Source organism: Lycorma delicatula, chromosome 3, assembly GCF_047948215.1.
Source record: "Lycorma delicatula isolate Av1 chromosome 3, ASM4794821v1, whole genome shotgun sequence".
Lineage (NCBI taxonomy): Eukaryota > Metazoa > Arthropoda > Insecta > Hemiptera > Fulgoridae > Lycorma > Lycorma delicatula.
The window spans coordinates 227,176,833-227,200,026 of NC_134457.1; the positions used below are offsets into that span (position 1 = coordinate 227,176,833).

Consider the following 23,194-nt stretch of genomic DNA (forward strand, 5'->3'; position numbering starts at 1 on the left):
CCATGATTAAGAGATAAATAATATTAATATATATATATATATATATATATATATATATATATATATATTAGTAATTAAGATTTTGCTTTATTATATACAATCAAAACTAAATGTTACTGAAAAACTTAATAGTAAAGTTAAAAGTAAAATGATACTTGTATAGACAAATTTTATTAACTTACTGTAACAGTTCTATGTTGCAACAAAAGCTCTACATAGTCAGTAATTGAAGAATAAAAATTAAATAAAATTTGAAAAAATTAAAAATATTTTTAGTTTTTGAACGAGTTCTTCGTCCAATAATGTTATTATTTTTTATATTCGTTTGAAAAAAATTTTTATGAGTTGAATTTACAAGGCTCCGTCTTCTCTAAATGAAATTTCAGGAAACGGATTAGTTCTATACCTAGGGAATATTTCTAACGTTTTAACCGAATTTCTTTTCCAGCGCATTACTATTGTTAACCAGACAAACGCAAGGTAATTCAGGTTATTTATTATTTTACAACACGATAGGAAATATTTTTCAAACTGTTCAGTGACGGTCGTAAAATCATACGTAACTTATTTCCGCGCGAAAAAATAAGACTGTAATAAATAATTATAAACTGAGCGCTTCAGATAATCTACGGACAGGATCTGAGACACTAAGGTTTCAGAGTGATATTCAGAGGTTTGATAATATTACACCGGAAGAAAATACAGTGTTTCTTTTCGCTTTTGTCGCTAATTTTTAATATACCGATATAATGATCCAATTCTTTAAATCTATCTTAAAATTTTGTGAGGAAAATTTATTTATTTGCGTAATTCATTTTATCGATAAATTATGAATCTAATGTAATATGACTACGGAATTATAAAACTCAAGGATGCTTAGACTGTTTAATTTTTGCTCCATTATTTTTTTCGTTTGTCAGTCATTTAGACTGTTTGGTATATTCTCCGTCTTTTAATTTACGTGCCGATTATGCTTTTCTGTATTTTTAAAATTAATTATGCTTTTTCTATAGGCAATGAATTTTTAAAATTCTTTATTGTACGTTTTACACGCAGGTAAAATCGAGTCGGATTAAATAATTGTACAAAAGATTTGTTTGCTTTTCTAAATTTGTTGTTATTCTTAATTTTTTGAAAATAAAATTATAGGAATGAGATGAAATTATATAGTAAATAAAAAGGAGGTTAGGAAATTAATAACAGCCTAGATATTTTTAAGCAAATTATCGTGTTTCATAATCATCGGGAGAGTATATCACAAAAAGTGTAATTATTTAACGTTGTTTATAATAAAGTTTTGTTTTTACTTTGTTCCTTATTAGAATTTTTTAATATAAATTAAATTTCAATCTGCAAAATAAACTAAATTTCATTTACATTTCAGTTAAAATAAATCTTCATGGCGGAGCGATAGCACCTTTGTCCTATCACAGAAAGGTTCTACATTCAAATCTTATTCGAGATCTGTATCTTTTTAAATGCAATGTGTGAATGAATTTTAGAACTAAAAACGTATTCGTAAAATTAAAAATTTAATTTAAAAAAAAAATTATAAAAATTACCTAGAGAAACGTTATTGTTGGGTTTTTAATTCTTGACGACTACTGTGGGAAGTTATTGCGACTGTAATTATTTAATTTTTTAATGTTTGTATTATTACTACTAGTATTTTGAAAATTTTGTCATCCTTTCATTTGCTATCCTAGGCTTAAACTATCTTAATCTTGGGCTCAAGAAAAAAATTCTGTCCTGATATTTATAATTTTTCTAATACGTTTCTTTACGGCGACCTTGGAGGTACAGTTCCACCGACCACTGTGTCGAAGCGGTAGCGTCTTTACCTTTCATCCGATCGGTTCTGGATTCGAAACTCTGCTAGGCTTAGCATTTTTTTCATACGGTAATAAAATTTATCTGACAAACTGAGAAACTGAAATCGGGTATAGTCCTGATGTTTCTAGAATAAATAAAATATAAATATTATTTTTGTTGATTATTATAGTCTTATGATTTTTTAAGAAAGATTTAGGGTTAAAATTTGACGATCTATCTGAGACGGTAACTAACATCGGATATTATCGTTTGTTCTATTACTGAAGCTCTTCGGACGATCTTACGAACTTGAGTAATGTACTTTGTATTAAGTTAAATATTCTAATAGATATTGTAACAAGACCGGTATAACGGACCTGAGTAACGGATTTCTATTAATAGAGAAGAAAGTAGTAGAAAATATAATAACGGAAGGAATCCAGAAAGGAGCTAAAAGAAACCCTCTAAGTAAAGCTAACAGGTCCGTTTAACAATCGTCCTTTGTAATACTGCCTGTTGACACACCTAAACAGATGTTGTTCAATGAAAAGGGGTTATCAGACCAGGGTAGGAATCTCACGAGAAAGGGTGAGAGCAGACGATCTCACGCTTCGAGTTGGGTCTGCTCCTGCAGGTAAAGAGAACAGAAGTATAAATACTCCGGGGAAGACCAGTTGAGATTTAGTCTGCGAGGAGAGTCTACGAGAGAGTTCTAAGCGAGGACTTATTATGCGAGTTTAAAGCGAGAGTATTCTGCGAGGAGGTTAGTGAAGGAACGAATTTCTAGCGCATACAAGTTCGACGCGATTAAGGTGACGCCAAAAGTAATTCCAGTACATGAAAACATGAAGCGGTACGGTGAGTTACTGTTAGACTGTAAGTAAAAGAGATAATGTACTAAATTTCATTCATAAATTGTTAGGGTAGTTTTATTTGTGAATAGCAAAGGTAATTTTAGTGAAAGAATTCTATACTTGTCTTATCTACTGTACTACTGTTAATACAAGATTAATGGTTAAAAGTGTTAAGACTAGCAGTCAAGCTAATGTCCTTTTGTTAATGGGACTGAATTCTGGTTTTTAATATTTACTACTTCTAAATAAATCCTGAGGATTACTTTAAATTCTATTTTATATTTAATCACTATTTATTATTATTATTATTGTTATTGTGGTTATGATTATTATTGTCGTTTATTATTTATGTTATTATTGTTTGCTGTTGTCATTGTTATAATTGATTCACCTTATTTTATTTATGTTCTTAAACTAATAAATGGCAGTTATATAAACATTTTCGATTGTCAATCTCTCAATATCATGATCGATCCGCAAACACGCGACCATATATTAAAAAAAATTTCTGAAAATAAATGAATCCTAATAAAAATATTGAGTTCTATATTAACGAATTTTATTGAATGCATAAAAAAGATGTAGAGCGACTGGATGATCTAAATAAGCTACACGAAACGGATATAAATAATGACTTTTCATTCAGTACTTTCATTCGTAATTATATATTTACTATGTCTTTTTGCTTTTTTAAAAACAAAAAAATACTATTCCATTAAACAATTTTTTTTTCTTCTATTCACAATGATTAATTCGGTTCATTAATTTACATGCAATCTTTATATAGACTTCTGTAGTATTAAGTTAAATAATTAAAAAAAAAAAAAAAACAGAAAAGAATAAACATAGTAAAAAATTAAATAAATAAAGAAAACAAAAACCCCTTGTTATTCCAATTAAATTACTTTGAAAAATAAATATAAATATTTTTATTTAACCTACTGACATATTTATAATTTCATTTGAATGTTACAAAAGTAATATTGTATAAGTTAACAAATTAAAAAGTAAACTAAATTAGAATAAATATACTTTATTAAAAAATATAAAACCGATATAACAAAAAACTAAGAAGCAATAATTTTTCAAGCCTTAACATTTAGACTTTAAGAAATCAGTCTCTTAATTCAAAGGGATTTTTAAGATTTTTAATTTGTTTCCTGGACTTCAAATGATCAAAATTTAAAATATAATTATTTTTCCATTTATTTTTTTGTGCAGTTTTTGAAGTGGTTTTCTTACTTTTTATTTTTATTATTAGCCACTAGCGTCTTGATAAAATGATAAAGATTTAATAATTGTTGAGAAATAATATAAAATTCCGGCCGAGCAGAAATCGGTTCTCTCTGGAATGTGGAAATATGTATTTTTTACCCAAAAAATATTTTTTATATTTAAATTAAAGAGGATTTTAAAGTAACTTTTTTTAATTTTTACAGCAGACTGACTGATCTTAGGCTTTTTATAATAGTTTTATTATAGTCCTATGCGGACTTACGGCGTGCCATGAAGGGCTCGGTGACCAGAGAGGAGACTGGAGAAGTCCTTTCATTTCGGAAGGGGCATCAGCCCACTCTGAGGCTGTCATTTCAGGCTAGATAGGCTATCTTATAGGCCTATTTCTTTCTTGAACACTATGGGGAAATTATATGAGAGAATGATAGCAGATCGGCTTTAGGCTGAGCTAGAAGACAGGTGCGAGCTTGCTCCTAATCAATGTTAGGGGCAGGTCCACATTGGACGCCCTTAAACATGTAATCGGATGGGCCAAGGACCGGGCTGAGGGTACGTGGCGGCGACGGAGGATACCGTTAGTGGTCCCCCTAGACGTCAGGAATGCGTTTAGGAGAGTCCCTTGGGAAGCTGTTATGTCCGTATTTGAATTTTTATTGACTTAGAGGCAGCACATCCTTCCTTTTGTTGGAGTTCTGACTTCTATGAGTTGGACGCCGCAATGTTCCCGTAACCCTGCAGGCCGTAGTACGTAACTATTTGTCTAATCGTACGGCTCTGTTTAAGGATGCGCACATAGTTTTGGAAAAATCAGTCACCAGGGGAAGCCCGCAAGGTTTCGTTCTCGGTCTTTGCTGTGGAACCTGGTATTCGACGGATTTCTGGGATTGACATTCCCAGAAGGGGACAGCACAGGCTTTCGCCGATGTCTGTCTCCTACGATAACTGCAGTTAGTTCGTGGTAATTCACGACCACAGGTAGAAGACCGAGCACAGGCGGCTTTTTTCGACCGCAGAGAGCTGGATGGACATGCAAAATTTAAAGATTTCTGTGCCCAACATGAAGATTATGCTTCTCAAGGGTGTAGACAAATTATCAAACAGTCGTCACCCCCATAATAAGTATAAAGGCTGTGTATTCTTCATCCGAGTTAGAGTTCATAAGTACCTAGGTGTTTTGTTTGATAAAAAAATTACTGTTTCGCAACCACATTAGGCAAGTAGCAGCGGACGCCGTCTCAGTGATGCACAAGCTTAGGAGGATTTCTCGGAAGGATTACGGGCTGTCATTTGTACATGGTGTACCGAGGTGTCTTAAAAAATATGACCTCTTATGCTGCGTCCGTTTTGGGGCATAGGTTGGAAATAAATCGAGGTCGATGGGAAACTAAGCGGGCTTAAGCATAAACATAAGGGGCCTAGGGCCTCCAAAAGACGATTGATTCTGACTATTGTCTTCTATAATCGTGTGTGGTACCAGCATGGGGGGATGCTCTTGAGAGGAGAAGGAACGTGGATAGGCTGGCCTACCTGCAGAGAAGGGGTGCCCTTAAAATAACGGCGGCATACCGTACTACCTCTAGAGCGGCGATTGAGATCATTACCAGTACTCGCCCGGTGCAACTCCGAACGAAAATGTTAAAGAGGATCCAAAACGGTATGGTGAAATCAGAGGCCTGGACAACTTTGATACGCGAGTGGCAGGAAGAATGGAATATATCCACAAAAGGAATATGGACCAGACTGATGATTCCGAGACTTGATAATTGAATGTAGAGGAGTTTCAGGGAGGTGGATTATTACCTCTCCCAACTCCTGACAGGCTAAGGAGAGTTTGAAGCTTACTTGTTTCATTTTAAGAGGAGAAACTCGTCTAGTTGCCGATATTGTGACTCGTTCACATGTTGAAAGGGAGGAAGGAATGAGAGCAGGTAACTAGATTTGCAGCAAACATACTAAAATAAAAGAACTGAAGTCTAGAGAATGGTCTGGAGATTAACACGTAACTGACTAGAACATCAAGAGCGGACATCCGGAATGACAGAGCAGTTTATAAAGTCCTGTGAACAGGCGAAAATTAGGACCGGAGAGCGAGAGGGTGAACGTCAGCTCTCTGCGGAACCACAAATGCTTGCGCGGTTGGTCGGTGGTGATAAAGGTCGGGGACTGTGGATCCCCTAAGCTCGAAAGCACCTCCCGAGGCCGCACAATGCTTAATTGCCGGTCCGGTCCCGGGAGGGAAGCTGGTGAGGTTTATTCGGTAGGGCGCAAGCATACATACGCACTTTAATAAACACCTTGCGGAATCTGTTCCCTCCTTAGGGATGTACGTAAATGGCATTCTCCCTCATCAATACCCCCCCAAAAAAAATATTTTTATAATTACGGTATAAAAACTCTGTAGCAACTCTGAAAAATGTTAAAAGTCCTTTTTAATTTAGTGACTGACTTCTTAAAGTCAAAATTTAAAGACTTGAAAAATTGTTTATTAGTTTTACGTGTAGTTTTTTGTTATATCGGTTTTATATTTTTTTAATAAAATTTATATATTCTAATTAATTTATTTTACTATTTAATTCACTAACTTATACGATATTAATTTTGTAATATTCAAAAGAAATTATAAATATGTCAGTAGGTAACAACTCTGATGGGAAACGATTGCGTAGTATCTAAAAATCATGTATGTAGACAAGAGATTACTTTCATTAAAACATTTTTCCACCTAAGTTATTTGATAAAAATAAATAAATAATAATTATTTCAGCTAATGCTTCTCACAGCGATTTATTTTTTCGGTAAGATACAACTTTTTGTTTTTTACTGTAGGCATTTTTTAAAACTAGCGGTGAAAAAATCAAACGCAATTTTGGTAGGATTGTCGTTGCCTGAAACGATTTAGGTCTAAACATTCTTTCTTGAGAGCCATTTTAAATGATATGTCACACTACCTTTGATGGATGAATTGCCGATCTCCGTGGCAGAGCGGTAGCATCTCGGCCTTTCATCCAGGGGTTCCGGGTTACACTACCTTTGATGGATGAATTGCCGATCTCCGTGGCAGAGCGGTAGCATCTCGGCCTTTCATCCAGAGGTTCCGGGTTCGAACCCGGAACCCCTGGATGAAAGGTTCCCTGAATTAGTTTTTTGATGAAAGGCCCCTGATGAATTAATTCATCAAGCAAAAAAAATATCCTACCCTTACCATTTAAAATTGTTGAGTGTTCCCCGTGGGGTTTTGGGATCTTCCTGCTAGCTTGGGGTACGGTCATCTCATGTCGAAAAATAAATCGTTTTGAGGTAAGAGCATTTGCTAAATTAATTTCCTATGTTTAACAGCTGAAAAGATACTTAAGATTCTTTGTTACCACTCTCTACTCTCTTATTTTAGTAATAAAATTAGGGAGTGTGTGTATGTGTGTGCGCGCGTGCACACACATACATATATATTATATAATCTTTCTTTTGCGATAAGGAATAATTTCTTAGAAACTTAATCGTTTAAAAATATTTTTATTTTTTTAATACAAACTGATTAAGGTAAGATATAGGAAATAAAAAATATAAATTACAAATAAAATTTTAAAGACTTTTCTTCATAAAGATTTAAGATCGATACATTTTTATTAAATTTTCTAAAATTAAGTTGAATTTTTCTCAGAGGAAAGACACTTTTCTGATCTCCGTCATAAACACTGCTGTTTGTTACAGCATAAAATAAAATACTACGTTAAATAAAATGGTGAGAAAAAAAGATGAAAGTAGCCCATCGAAATAGTAGGGCTAACTAACTATTACGCATGACCCTGACTGACTCAGATCTCAGTGACCCGAACGTCGCCTGTAGTTTTTCAATAGTACTACATATGAAAGGGAACGGTGGGGGTATAACGAGTAACTAGGTTTTATATTTAAGAATTAGCGTGTAAACCTTGAGGCGATATTAGGAAGCGACACAAAGAGGAAAGGATGCGCATTCTCTTCCTCTGTGGAAGTAACGATTAAAAAATTATCTCTCTTAATTTAACGGATTTTAGTTTTAGCATTTATTTACATACCTATCCTAGGAATTATTTATTTAATTTATTCTTTGACTTTATCATTCTGTTGTAATATAATAAATGTTAAAATATAATCTTCTGGACGGCTATGTTACATCGTCCATAACAGATTATGTACACTTCTAACTTCTTTCTTAATTTTTAGGTAAAAAAATGTGTAATTTAAAAAAAAAATATGTTCCGTACCTGGGTTTCCGAGGAAATGATTTTTCGTTACCTTCACCGAATTGAGTGTACTACTACCAAATTAATTAGCCGGTTTCTTCTGTGTAACATATCTTATTTATCATTCTAAAAAAAATTTCCTACCAAAATTGTTTCGTGTTTTATTTGATTCAATGTCTGTCTTTAATAAATTTTACTAAAACTCCTGTACAACCGGTTGAGTTAAAAAAAACTTTCTATGTGGTAGGAAAAGGACACCTCGTTTGAAAATAAAGTTAAAAAAAATTTAAGTTGTTTATAAATATTAGCTTTAATTGCCATTATTTGAAATTATTCCTAAAATACGTTCTCGGTTAGTAAATCTTAAAAAAATAATTATCTCGATAGGAGGATAAAATTTTCGTTATCTCTTTGAAACAAATTCAAAATTCCTTATCATTTTGATGCATTAGAATAATATATGACAATATAATAATTCCAACATTGTAGCAATGTAATTACTTCCTTGTACGAAGTAAAGGAAGTACTGTGATCGTGAAAAATCTCGGTTTTCAGATTTCAGCGGAAAAATCCATTTTAACCATCCCCGAATCCATTTTAACCAATTTCGGCGTGACGTCTGTACGTACGTATGTATTAACTCAAAAAATATTAGCCGTACAATGTTGAAGTTTTGGATTTAGGACTGTTGTAACATCTAGTTGTGCATCTCCCCTTTTGATTACAATCGAATGAATCAAAAGTGTCCAAAAAGCGTTTGAGTTAAGACTTTTTCTTAACTGCAGTAATAAGCCCTCACTAAAAACTTTTCAACGATATGCATAAGTGGTACTTATTTTCATTGGTTCCAGAGTTATAGTCAAATGAAATTTTAGCTAATGAAATATTTGGATCTTACAACTGAAGACACATCGGTTCGAATCAGACTTCACCTCCTTTTTCAACGTTTTTTTGAATTAATTTTTTTAACTTTTTTTAAAATTTAAATATAATGATTTATTAATAATTATTAAACCGGTGATTGTAAAAAAAATTACAATAAATAATTATTCAATAATATCAATTAAAAAAATGAAAGAAATTTGAAGTTACTGGTGAAATAAAATATTATGTACTTTTAAAAATTAGTATATGGAATTTAATAAGCATTATTACATAGTGTATATGTAATAAATTTGGTGAAACATCTGATATTTAATATTAATTGAAAATTATAATTTAGAATCGTATAATTTTTGGATTTTCTAGTTTAATTTCTGTATAATTTTATTTAAGTATTCTGAAATTTCTGTTTAATTTCATCTGTATTAGAGTTAACTGCAGAGTGACTGAAAAATAAACCTTCACAAGAACAACATATACAGTGTGGTATACATTCCTCATCTTTAATAAATTACAAAAAATTCTTATCTCTTAGTTCATTACTCCTTTGATATTGTCGGACAATTTTTTTCCTAAGTCGAAGTTGATCAGCATTTCGTTTATTTGTTTTTTGTTGCCAATAATTTAATCGCTGTTTGGTTTGATATAATTCTTCTAATCTTAATTTATGAATATACGTTCTCTAGTTTTCAAATTTTCTCTCTCTTTATATTTATCAACCTCTCTTAATCTTTTTATTCTTTCCTTGGTGTTCCTCTGTATATTTATCATCTTCTCTTAATCTTTTTATTTTTTCTTTCTTTGAAAAATTTTCTTACTTTTTATTCTTTCTTTGGTTTTAACATTTTCTTCTTCTTTGTATTTATCATCTTCTCTTAATTTTTTTATTCTTTCCTTGTTCTTAACATATTTTTCTTCTTTGTTCATCTTCTTGTCGTTTTTTCGAGGTATATTTCTTCATATTATCTTTATTCTTATTGTATGATTGTCTCTTTTTCATTTTTGATTATTGACCAAATAATACAATAATAAAAACTAAATATTTTACACTTTATGGTCAAAGTTAACATTTTTAACCAGTATACAGGAATTCACTAAAAGTTTAATTATTATTATTTTTACTTATACGGCACATCAGAAATCTGAAACGTTTGTTAATCAGCAACTCACGAAGATACGCATAATACTGATCTAGTAATACAAGTAATAAAGGGATTTTTACCCTATCCTAATATTTAATGTAAGATTGTTGAATTTAATAATTGTATAAATATTTGATGTTAATAAAAACTAGTATTTTAGCAATTTTGTAACTGATCACTTTATTAAAGAACTGAAGGATCGTATCTCACTTTCAAATAAATAAGTTTAAATGAAGTGCAGCAAAAAATGTGTATATATAATTTAATAGGCGTACAAGGAAGTCATGTAGTGTCCACATTAGATTTTTTTTTCTAGTGTAAATAAGAATTATCAGCTGTGGTGACTAGCCTAAGTAAAAAATAAACAGTTTTAAAATTGTGTATTATATATATAATACACAATTTATATATATTTACATGTTTTATATATATATATATATATATATATATATATATATATATACAGAGTATCCCGGAAACCCCTTCCGGGTTATCCAAACGTAGGAGATTGATTCAGGACATTAAAATAAAAAAAAAAGTATAAAGTAGTATATAAAATTATAATGTATAAGTATGATGTGGAAAAACGCACAACCGGCTTCATTTTCCTTTTGTTCACAAATTTACGTCTTAAAACCAAATCGAGATATTTTATTGACATGTTGTGTATATGTAGCTAACAATAGCTTCTACAAAATAAATAAGATTGAAAATTTTCACTTTGAAAATTTTAAACTAGCTGCCGTTTAAATTGTTTAATCATTAATATCTAAGACAATATCGGTTTTAAAAAATTAAGCTTTTACTAAGTAAAATATTTACCGAATAAAACGACACCTAATTTCTTCAAATCGATTGATAAACGGTTGAGATATGACTGAAATTGTTAATGTAGATCGCAAAAAATTATGCAGTCTGACAATTTTAGCCTGCTTTCACTTCCTTCACAGATCGGATTAATAATAATTTCAATGATTAGTAATAATAGAACTGTCGGTATCAAACTTTTTGGTACCACGTTTTTAAATTTCTGTATGTTTTGAGATCGCCGGGTTAAAAAGTGCAATAAATATTTACAGCGATTTTCTTTATGAACGGATTTGTATATGTTTATATTTTTATTTCGCTTAATATGTTTGAATTTGTGTACAAATAATAATAAAAATATCAATTTTTATGACGACTTGTAAATATGGGAGAGGGGAAATAGATATTATTGAATCTTTTTTTAACATTGGATAGTGAGTGGGTTAATCACCCCCGTTAGTTCATGACTACTATTTTAATATTTGTGCATTTTGGTGGAAACGTCATGTAGAAACGTTTGAGGAGATAAAGTAGTGTAAATAATACAGTGCTTCCTAATCCATTTCCGCTAAACAAATGCATCCATACAAAAAAATTGGATAAAAATGCCGGATGACTTCTTAGGATTGATGACTTTAAGGATTAATGCACTCAAGTGCAATTTTATGAACAATTGATCCGGGAACTTTTAAAGAGTATTAATAAAATATAAAATAAAATCAAAAACTTTCTCACATCCGTTATCCTTCACCTACCGAATCAAAATACTCTCTCCATTAAAATAAAACAAAAATTAATATGCCCCTTTTTGGATTTGGAATCAAGATATTAATTTAAAAAAATTATTTACTTCTTTAACCATTTACTTTAAAATTAAAAAAAATTGTCGGTTAAGGAAATTAGTAAATAAATAACTAAATAAGTAAGGTACAAAAATTAATTTTGTAATTTAATACTGGGAAAAGTACTTTTAACCCCGTTATAAGTGTTGGGAAACTTCAGCAAGATCATTAAAATTGTTTAAAAATTTTTTTCTACTAATAGATTTTTTTTTTCTAATAGATTTGATTTAATGATTAATCAATAAATATAATTTTAAAGAATATTCTTTAAGGACAGTCGTAATCGCCTATCCTTTGCATGTTAATTTTAGCTATGTTGAAGACCCATTATCTCAGGCATTACCAATGCTACAGGCTTCAAAATTTTTCTGCTATCTTAAGTAAACTAGATGCATCAAGAATTATAACTATAAACCACCTCCCAAATGAAATATAAATAAAAAATATTAAAAAGTTTTTTCCAATTTTGTTAGGAATTGTTATTTTTTTAACGGTTAATTGTTAACATTTTTTCATAATTCTAGATGTCTTGAAAGATATATACACGTAGAATAATGACAAAAAAATTAAATTTTTTATCTTCAGTGGCGCCTAATATAATGATTCATAAATATAGAAAAATATGATTTTTGGAAAACGGGATTTAAAAATTACATTAACAAGTCTTTATAAGATGTATATATTTACTCACGGAGAATATGAAGGCTGAGAAACTGAATTGTAATTATCCAAGTTTTAATTTAAGTATCGAAATACACGGAATGACCGAAATAAATAATAATAATTAATTCTTGTTCAATTCTTTAAATTAACATTTATTTTTTGAATTTGGCACCAAATAAGTCAGTCAATTTTAAAATATTTTTAATTTGGCACTGATTTGTAATAATCAAAATCTAAAGAAAATTTGAATACGTTTTTTTATTTAATTTATTGCATTTTTTGGCATACATTTTTTACTACTTTTTTTTTACCGTAAAACTTTTTATATTTCTTGTGTATTTTCGCTTCCAGAATTAGAGGGCCTAGGACCCAGATTTCGCGTAATTATAAACATATTATTATAAGCGGATGATTTAATATGTTTTTAACGAGTTTTAATTTTTTTCCAGGTGGAGATGGACTGGTTACCGCAGTTCATATACGTTCTGATTCTAAGTAAGTCATTCATTTTTATTGAACTAATTATCTCAGGAGAATAACATCTGTTTTTTCGTTAATTTGTTTTTTTTAGATATTATTTTAATATAATTATATGGTGTACCGTATGAAATTAATTTTTTTATAACACGAAATAAAAATATAGGGAAAATAATAATCATTATCAGATGAAGAAGGTCAGATTGAGTGTGCAATCTTATATCTAAAAATAAATCGGTTCGATGCAAATATTTTTTTATAATAAATTACTTTATACACAGTATACTTCATATAGAGTAATGTATATTCAATGAAAACGTGATAAAAAATCTTACAAAACATATGTGTATTTGAAACATCTTAAAGGTCACTGTTACTTTCAGGTGATAAAATGATTTGCTTACTTTCTAAAACTGCAAAAAAATATTTTTAACCTCATAATTGGCAGAGTGAATGAGTACATCTAAATAAAAAAAATATATATATATAATAATCAAATGAAGTTATTTCAAAAGTTTTTTTTTCTACAAATCGATCCTGTACATCGTTATTAAAATTATAGTGTTGTATATTTTTGTATCTATATTAAAGTACAGCATAAACAGAATATATTATAAATCTTTTATAAAAGTTTTCTTTTGTTTTCGTTTCACTTTTGAAAATTATTTAACAAGTGATATATAATTTGTTTACTTTCCTGGGTGCTACAACACACATATAATCAAAAAATATTACTATTATTAAATAAAATTATCCCATCTCGGATTTGAATGTTTCTTGATATTCTGAGGTTAAATAATAAAAAAAAAAGAATAAAATTTTAATTAAAAAATACTGTGCGTATGCATGTAGAGGCATATCTTTGATTTTATATTTGTTTCGATACATACACATTATAAATGATTGGGAGGTTCTATTTTATCCGGTAAGCACCTCAACCATAATCTCATTAGGTTATGGATTTTTGTGCTATCAGAAATTAGAAAGAAAGTTCCTGATCAGTTACGTACGTAGTATCACCTTTATAATCCGAATATCAAAGATTCTACAGTAACTCTACAAATCCTTACATTTTCAGAATAAATCCAGTGAGTATCTAGCCAAGATCCACAGAATAACCCCCGGGAAAGAAGAAATAAAGGATAAGGAAAAGGGGTGAATAGTAAGGAACAAAGATCTATCAACAACTGAAATATATAACGAGAAAAAGAATTCTATCAAAGAATGTTTCCTTACTTTTTCACGTAGGGGTTTCCTACTCGCCCACATTCTTCAGGATAATGGAGTAACTTTATTTAGAAATACCACGATGTTAACTAACGATTTTGCACCCTATGTGTATACGTTAAATATCGTAATCGTAAAGGGATGGTTGAAGGTAACCTAAAATAAAACACCCCACATCATTCCCGAAGTTTGTACAGTAAGTCTCAAAAGTAAAAAGAAGCCTATTGCAGGATTATTGAGAAAAGTAAGTAGTAAAGTTGTTTCCCGTATATTTACTGAGCACACATATTTTTATTATTCATTATTACATACTCCTTGCTGAATCCATCGAAATGTAGTTGATATTCAGCCTTGCAAGTATCACCTTCACGCATTTCACCAGATCGACTGATTATATACTACCTATTTTTACTGAATATTATTTCGTCCATTTATAAAGTTATACGACGCGGGGAAGTATTTATCTAATGAACTAAAAACCATTAATGTAGATGGCTACTAGAGGGTAACGGATCATTAAGTCTGGTTTAGTAGCTTGTATATTGGGATTCGCATTTTTTAAATTTTTTTATTTTAAAACGCGCTAATGAAAGATTTGGGAGAAACTGAGCGGATACCACTGTAACAAATAAAGACGGACGAGGCCTACAGCGAAGGCAAGAGCCGAGTTCAAAAATCACCGATGCAAATGTCTATCGAGGCATTTACATCGGTGGCATCCCAACGAGGCCCAGTTTATTACTGTGAAATGTAAAAGGTTAGAGGGCAAAAGACGACTCCCGTTAAAGCCCATCAGGGCTAGGAAGGGGGGTGATTGGAAGCGTCATAAGCCGGGTGTCTTCCCCTAGCCGGGGTTGAGATGTAGCAAATCACGGAAAATCTTTTAAATTGTAAAATTTTCATGTAGACGATTTGAAGATACTTCAATTCGAATTCGAAAAATTATGATAAAAAATAATATATACACTTTCAAATTCAAAAAAGCCTTAGTTTATGTTTTGTAGATAATTAACGTCGTTTTTGTGAACTAATCTTTTTAGCTTTATTAAGAAATAGAATTCTCGATTATTTCATGTCTTGGCGATGTTTCTTTTTGGCTTAAGAATATTTCAAATATGAATAAAGCTAAAGACGTTTAATAAACTAATTAACACCAAACTAGAATCAATTTAAAAAATATGCACTAAAATGTAAAAATGAACTTTTTCAATCTCTCGTTTAAATTTCAACCTCTTGAAAAGAAGTTGTTAAAAAATTAAAATTAAAAAAAAACTACAACTAAATTTAAATTGGCGACTTTTAGGAGTCGGCACCAAATTAGAAAAACAAAACACCAACAACTTGTTTAGAATAAATCGTAAATTCAAGAGCGAGTAAATTTCGAATGTATGACGTCTTAGAGAAATTTAAAGAACAATAATTAAAATCATCCATTTTTTTTATGCTTTTGGAAGGGTTAGTGTATAATTACTAAGAGGTAAATCTAAAAATAAAACTATTGTTTTACGTGCATATATATACATAAAACGCGAAATTTTTACGCGAAAGGAATAATGCAAGGAAATGAAAAATTAATATTTTATGAGATATGATATTAAATATTGGATTAAATTAAACATATTTTGGGTCCTTAAAAATATCCATATACAGTCCTTAAATATATATATATATATATATATATATATATTAAAATAATTACATCAAGATATCATAAACGCTTATAAATGAAATTGCGTGATTTTATGCAATTTAAATTGAATGAAAATTGAAATGAGATAAATGTACACATACATGGTAATTAAAGACATATTAATACGGTTTCAATTTTTTATCTGAATTAATGATATTAGAATTTATATTACATCCTTTTTAATGTACGTCGTAATTTATAATAAATATAAAAAACAAAACAAATGTAAGGTAAACGGCTATATTTTATAAATATATATTTACGAAGAAAAAATTTTTTCTAACTAGCACAAAGAGAAAACGAAAGAAAGAAGTAATAATAAATAAAGAGTAATGAAATCATGAATAACTAATCGCATTCCGCAGATGTATTCAGCATATTAATAGTTTATAAAAAAAAGGATGCGAGTTGTGTATCACATTACTGATTATTTATAACGGCGTACTTTTCTTACAATTTACTCACCGACTGACTGGCCTTGTGATCTGGAATCGCTGAAGAGTGTAAAAGCTTAATTAAATGGTCAGTAATTTTAAAGCGTAGTACCGGAGCGTGGAGAGAGTCAAAACAAACTATTTATTTATAGTATTTACTATTTTAGATCGATAATCAATGAATCGTGACAGTCGTGGTTTAAAGGCAGATTACACAAAATGTCAGGCGGAAGGAGATAAAAAATAAGAACAGTTTATTATAGATCATTTAAAATAAAAATATTCTTCAAATATAAACAATTTAAAAATAGAAATCGGCTAAAAAATCGTTTACTAAAAGATGTTGAACCGAGGTACATTAATATAGGTCTACAAATCCCCTTTTCATTTACAATAATACCGTAAAAAAAAATAATACGTACTTATCGTATGGATTAACAGCTAAATTACTTAATATTGAGTAAGATTATCAATTTTTCCCTTTATTTTCAGTAACTGTATTTCTATACAACAGTAAGTAAGAAGAAAATCAACTAAATGAAATATCCCGCAAAATATTTTATATACTTCAGATCATATAGAATGCGCGCCCTAACGAGGTTTCACGCCGAGGATAGAACGGTAAAAGAACCATAAATGAGCCTGCACCTAGGTTATAGAGATCTGTCAACCCATCTTGATGTCACCCGCTTGGTCCTGATTTTATTACTGAATCCGCCTCCAGACCAAACGCCCTAAACGTATTCAGCACCTAAAAAGATCATGTGAATTAATCCTTCCCGATTCCATTGGGCTCTACCTAGAATAACGGAGTTTTGTCTAGGACAAACAGGTTCGAGATCGACATGATTTCAAGCACGGGGAACAATGTATTACTGCATTCACCCGGCTCCAGCCGACTGATTGATACTCATCAGTCGATGAGTATCAATCATCGGTACCTTATTCAGCAAGGCCACTCGTTATTGGTGGTGTGTCAGCCTAGGTTTTTTTTGTAGGGGTACAATAGAGAAAATGGAAAATGCCTATTCATTTTCATTCAAAAATTACTGCTTGTCGATTGGTTTTTCTTTAGCTTAACACTGTGAACGTACCGGTTTTTAAAAAAAATAATTTTTGGCTGAAACAGATATTAATTAGAAATTGTTCGATAAATTAAAAATCATTACCCAAATTCGGCGAGAAACATAAAAAAATGAATAGTTATTAGGCAGCTAATAGCGAGAATTACATTTTTTTTGTTTGAAATTAACGGAAATTTGAGTTAATTGGTTTGCTTGGCATTTCTCCCGCCACCACCCCATTCGGTCGCCCTAAAGCATAAGACCGAATGTCTGTGCCACAAACGGCTACTGAGCCTCGAAACAGTTTAGCGACCAGTGTCCTAAATAGCAAATTTGAGTGAAGTTAAAGACGGACAAATGTAATAATCTTTGAAATAATAAAAATTATTTTAAAAAATTGCATTAAAAGTAAAAAAAAATACTTTCGTAATTTTATAAATTTTGATTTTTAGAAGTCGTATCGGAAAAACCATATACCATTAGTCGACGGTAAAAAAGGGCTAATAACTCCTTATTTTGGCACGTATTTATATTCCACATAGAAGTAGGTTTATGTTCTCGATAATCTACAGTAGTATAAATGTTTGTAAAGATGGTTCGACTGCGATTCATAAATTGTTTCTAGATGTTTTATTTATAACTTAATCAAAATCTATATTCGATTATTTTTAAATTTCCTTTTCCTTGATTACAATTCACTTTTATTCTTGTCTTTATTACTCCTCCTTAATCTCACTTTAAAAGAAATCCTTTCGTTGCTTCTCTACTCATCACGGCTTCAATGATATCACGGTTATTGAATTTTTTCTTCCTTAAAATTTTATCGATAATCTTAATTAATCGTAATCAGATAAAGTCAAGATGTAGCTGTGTGTCTGATGAGCCGGAAAATTTTAATTTTAAATCGTGGAGAATTACCGTTATTAAAATAGTTGTATTAAGGAACGGTATTTCCTTGGAACGAAAGTGAACCTTGGCTTACTCTACGTCTGGAGGGGATAGCAAGGTTCACTTTTGTATTCGATAAAATTGAATAATACTTCGTAATAATATATTCTTTTGTTTTTAAACTTAGCTCTAAATAAAACCCTTCCGATCTTAAAATCTTCTGGAATTCAATGGAATTAGTGAGGGAAAGTTATCTAACTTTCCCTAAATCTGAAAGTTTATTTAGCTCTTCCGAAATTCGGGAAGGTTTACCTACACTGTCAGCAGCTTTGGTTGGTAAAAATCTATTAAATACTTTTTATTAATGTTTGCAGAAATATTTTACGAACAGATTAACCGATCAAATTATTTTTTAATGATTTATAATCTGAGAAATAATCGATATCGCAGCCCATAATTTAGAAAACCAAAAATATTAGTGTTAGTTCCGTAGATCTCTAATCGTACAATTTTAAAGATAAAACAATGAATTAAATAAAATTATGCGAGAATAAAAATTATAATTACCACAGTATCTCTATAAATAAGTAAGAAACCTATAATTAGCCGACAGAGAAAGCGTAAAAAAAAGTTAAATAAAATAAAAATGTTATATTATGACTTCTTGATTGTTTTATGCAGCATAATTATTTAACACGAGCACAATTATGATAAAAATCATGAAAAATCTATCTTGGGTGTTTTAACATGAAAGTATTAATTTAGATAACTTCACACTTAAAAGAAAAATTTGAGGAAAACAAATTAATTTATTTCCTACAGTAAGAAACACCGCTAACCACATTTCATTGAATTATAGATCATGATTATAAAACTATTTAGTAGTAAATATTTACTAAAAATGAGATTTAAATGTCTCTGATAGTGAAATTTTCACGTAATTTTGGTTTTAATTTACTTTTCCTTTTCTCAGTTCAAAAACTTACTTAATCATGTTTACAGATTAAATTTTTAATTAATTTGTTACGCTCGTAAATACGTAGTTTCAGATTTTTATTTATTTTAATTATCGTCTTCCAAAAACATTTCTCTATAATTCATCAAAGCTTGTAAATCTCAAGAAATACTGCCTTGCAAGATCGTCGTAGGAACTCGGTTTGAAATTTTACTACAAACTTTTGCCATAATTGTATACAATTCTATTCTATATAATTTCATCGTATTGATTTTTATTTTTTAATTTGCATACTGATTTTGCGTATTACAAAAGGTTTTACAAAAAGGGGATAGAATTTAATTTTTAACTTATTATTTTGTTTTAAACTGGTATTGAGTGAATAGATACAAAATAATATAGTTTTTCTAAAGTAGTGGAAAAGTATGAATATTTAAAGTTAATTGAGGTGCTAAAATTTCAATCGTTGCAAATTGGTACGTATACCTAATTAAAATTAGTTCATTTAGTTTCGAAAACTAAAGTATTCTTGTAACCAAAACAGGTAAATTATTCTTGTATTATTCTCAGTTAACGGTAGAGTAGAGATACAAAAACTGAAATTAAAAAAAAAACAATTGAAGCGAAAACTTTGCTTTAGTTCTATAGGGAATGAAAACATAACGTAAAGTATATCATATCATAACAATTACCTTCAGTTATAACTTTAATTATACAGCGTAGATAACGCTGCTACAAAAATAAAATCTTTTATCAAGCAACTGGAGAACATAAAAATATCATTTTTATTTGTTTTTATAACTTAAATATTAACTATAAAAATAAACTTTTCTTATAAATTTAATTTTCTAGAACACTATATCTATGTCTTAAATAACGTGATTTATTTAAAATAATAACGCTCGAAATAATAACATTTGTCATACGAAAAATTACTCTATAAATTGCAAGTCGCTCTCTGTTGAAGCTTTACTGTTCCTCAATGAAAACGACTGGATGTCGCCTAATCCAAGGCGGCCGCGTCCGGATGGACTCTCAATTCTTGTTCGGATGAACATTACTTTAAATTTTATTTAGTTTATGTTTGCTATCTTTAACGGTAAATTATAAGTTACAAGTGTTATGTTAAAAAATTATTTTAAACCGCCAAGACGGCGTACAATTTAACAATCCTTCAGTAATCAACAAGGTGTTATCTTCATTCAACACCTATGAACACATACAGTCCACCCTCGCTCTAAAATCTACCGCAACGCTGTTAACTAAGGGCGTCCCGTCGTCGTCGCAACACTATGTTATATTACCGTTTAAGTTTGTTGTTCTTAACAGTTATATTAGAATTCTGCGTACTTTGTTACGTTTAATTATATTTTTATTCATCATACACTTTATTGCGCTATACTGTGTTTAAACCTTTATATTGTTTTGGAACGTATTACTTCTTTCTTTTTCCTGTTTAGCCTCCGGTAACTACCGTTTAGATAATACTTCAGAGGATGAATGAGGATGATATGTATGAGTGTGAATGAAGTGTAGTCTTATATATTCTCAGTTCGACCGTACCTGAGATGTGTGGTTAATTGAAACCCAACCACCAAAGAACACCGGTATCCACGATCTAGTATTCAAGTCCGTGTAAAAATAGCTGGCTTTACTAGGATTTGAACGCTGGAACTCTCGAATTCCAAATCAGCTGATTTGGGAAGACGCGTTCACCACTAGACCAACCCGGTTGGTTTGGAACGTATTACTGGATGCCTCCTTTTCACGTCATTATTACCCTTTACAATTTACTTATAGTTTCATTATTCAGACAACTGATTGTAAATAAAGCATTATTAAAAAAGAATTAAAAAAAAATTAATTTTCCTAATAAATAACTCAACACACCAAATCGTGTATGATCGTAGGTTAAACTGATAAAATCAAATACTACTCAATACAAACAGACACAGACAAATACATGCGCGTTTGTACATATTGAATTTTGTAACCAAGATTTTAGATTTTTGGATTCATGGTATCTCAAAACGATAAAATCTGGGAGACTCATTTTTTCCGAAAATAATGATTTTTATATGAGTAGAAAAATTTGGTGAAGATAAAAGAGAATTTAAAATAAAGATTATTTTGAATAAAAAATGGTTGAAATTTTATGTTTGTGTTTAATCTTTCTTTTTATATTAAATTAAAAAACTGTAATCGGGAAAAATTGTTATGGGGTCTGAGAAGTGGAAGGGGGAATAAAATGAATTATATTATTGCGATCCGAAAATAATTCAAATTTTAAATAATAGCATACATTTTTACTTACTCTATTTTATTGAGAAACCGTAATTGAAAAAAATTGGGTATCCTATTTGAAATGTTGTCGATTTAAAATATGTATCGCTATATTATTTAATTTTCAAAATTTATTGTAAATTTATAATCCTTCGTCAGATTTTCATTAATGTATAAGTATGTTATAAAACTGAAGCAAAAAATTTAGTAGACAATAAAGGTCAAAAAATACACTGATTTTCAGCGTATAGAAATTATTTCTTATCTCCAAAAATAGAAGCTCATAGAAAATACAAAAAAAACAACGGGGTAGTACAAATTTCAGGAACGTTCTGCAGTACAACTCCCAACTTTTTTTCGTAGATATGAATATCTTACGTTTGTAGATTTCTAATTGAATTTTGTGAAGAGTCATTAATTTTTCAGATACACAAATTAATGAGTGTTTAGACTGTTTTATAAATACATTTTTAAAACGGGGAAATATTCAAACTCAGAATCGCTTAAGGAAAATTTCTTACAAAAGATTGTTACGTTCAAAGGTTTAAGATTATGTCACGATGTTATCGCTAAAAATAATTTTTAAATTATTTCGTAAGTAAAAAGAATAAAAATCATTGAACCATATCTTTTAACGACTACAATCTCCTTTTAAATGCCATAATAATAAATATTAATTCGAAAGAAAAAATGTCACATCTGTTTTCTGTTTTATCCAGCAACGATTAAATTTTAGGATATTTGCAAATTATAATCGCTTCAAATAAATTTCCAATTATGTTTTTTCGTTCATTTGTGTTTTATTCTGATATTTAAACTAAGCGTCTATATTTTTCCCTTAGAGTTTGTAGTTTCATAACTCCTTGATAATACCGGTAACAAATCGACATTAGTATTATTTATTTCCCGTTCATTTTTCTATTAATTTAAGCAGTTTCGTTTCTTATAACAGTCTATTTTCAGTAGATTGAAGTATAACTAAATAAATGTATTCTTGTCTGATTAATTTTAACATAAGTAGAGTTTTTATGCTTGAGAAAAAAAAATTCTAAAATATTTAATAACCAACTATTTTTTAATAATTTTCATTCAGTTTTGAAATTTTTGGAGTAAAGGTTTTCTAGTTACGAACTACTTTTATAATAAATAGCAGAATTAGCTATTTCATGCTGTGTAGTTATTAAAAAAAAACCTACAAAAAACGGTCTGTCTGTTTTTTAAGATGAGTAAGAGAATGCACATATAATTACAACAAAGTTGTTATACTTTTCTGACGTTGGTTATTTATTCTTATATAGTGGAAAAATAATGAATGATTTATGAAAAAATTTTACATATGGTTATTTTTTTTACTTTTTCTGCTCCCCCCCCCCCCCCCAGAAAATCAGCTCATAACAAATTTTTTTTTTATTTTTCTACGTTTACTATGTTAAATGGAAGAAACTGAAAAAAAAATACAGTGAAAAATGTACAACCAATAAAATGTAACCTAAGATTGTTTATGGGAGTGGGGGTGAATTATGATGAAATTTAAAATTTTATTATACTATTATTAGTATTAAAAATGAAAAGAAAATAAAAAAATTTTAAAAAATTCAATAAATCGATATTTTTAAACTTTGATTGACTCCCTCACTATAAATATTGCTCCCAAATTATTATTATTTGGCTATTTGTACTACTACTATGCTTAGGAAGTCATAAAAAATTGGGTT

At 29.8% G+C, this 23,194-nt stretch overlaps 1 protein-coding gene across 1 annotated transcript in view; it reads left to right on the forward strand.

The window, feature by feature from the left end:
- Nucleotides 1-23,194, forward strand: part of LOC142321324 (uncharacterized) — a 153,540-nt gene that overhangs the window by 79,222 nt on the left and 51,124 nt on the right. Inside the window, exon 2 of the mRNA XM_075359316.1 lies at nucleotides 12,911-12,956. Coding sequence (XP_075215431.1) covers nucleotides 12,917-12,956 — 40 coding nt within the window. The 5' untranslated portion in view covers nucleotides 12,911-12,916. The remainder of the gene's footprint in view (nucleotides 1-12,910; nucleotides 12,957-23,194) is intronic.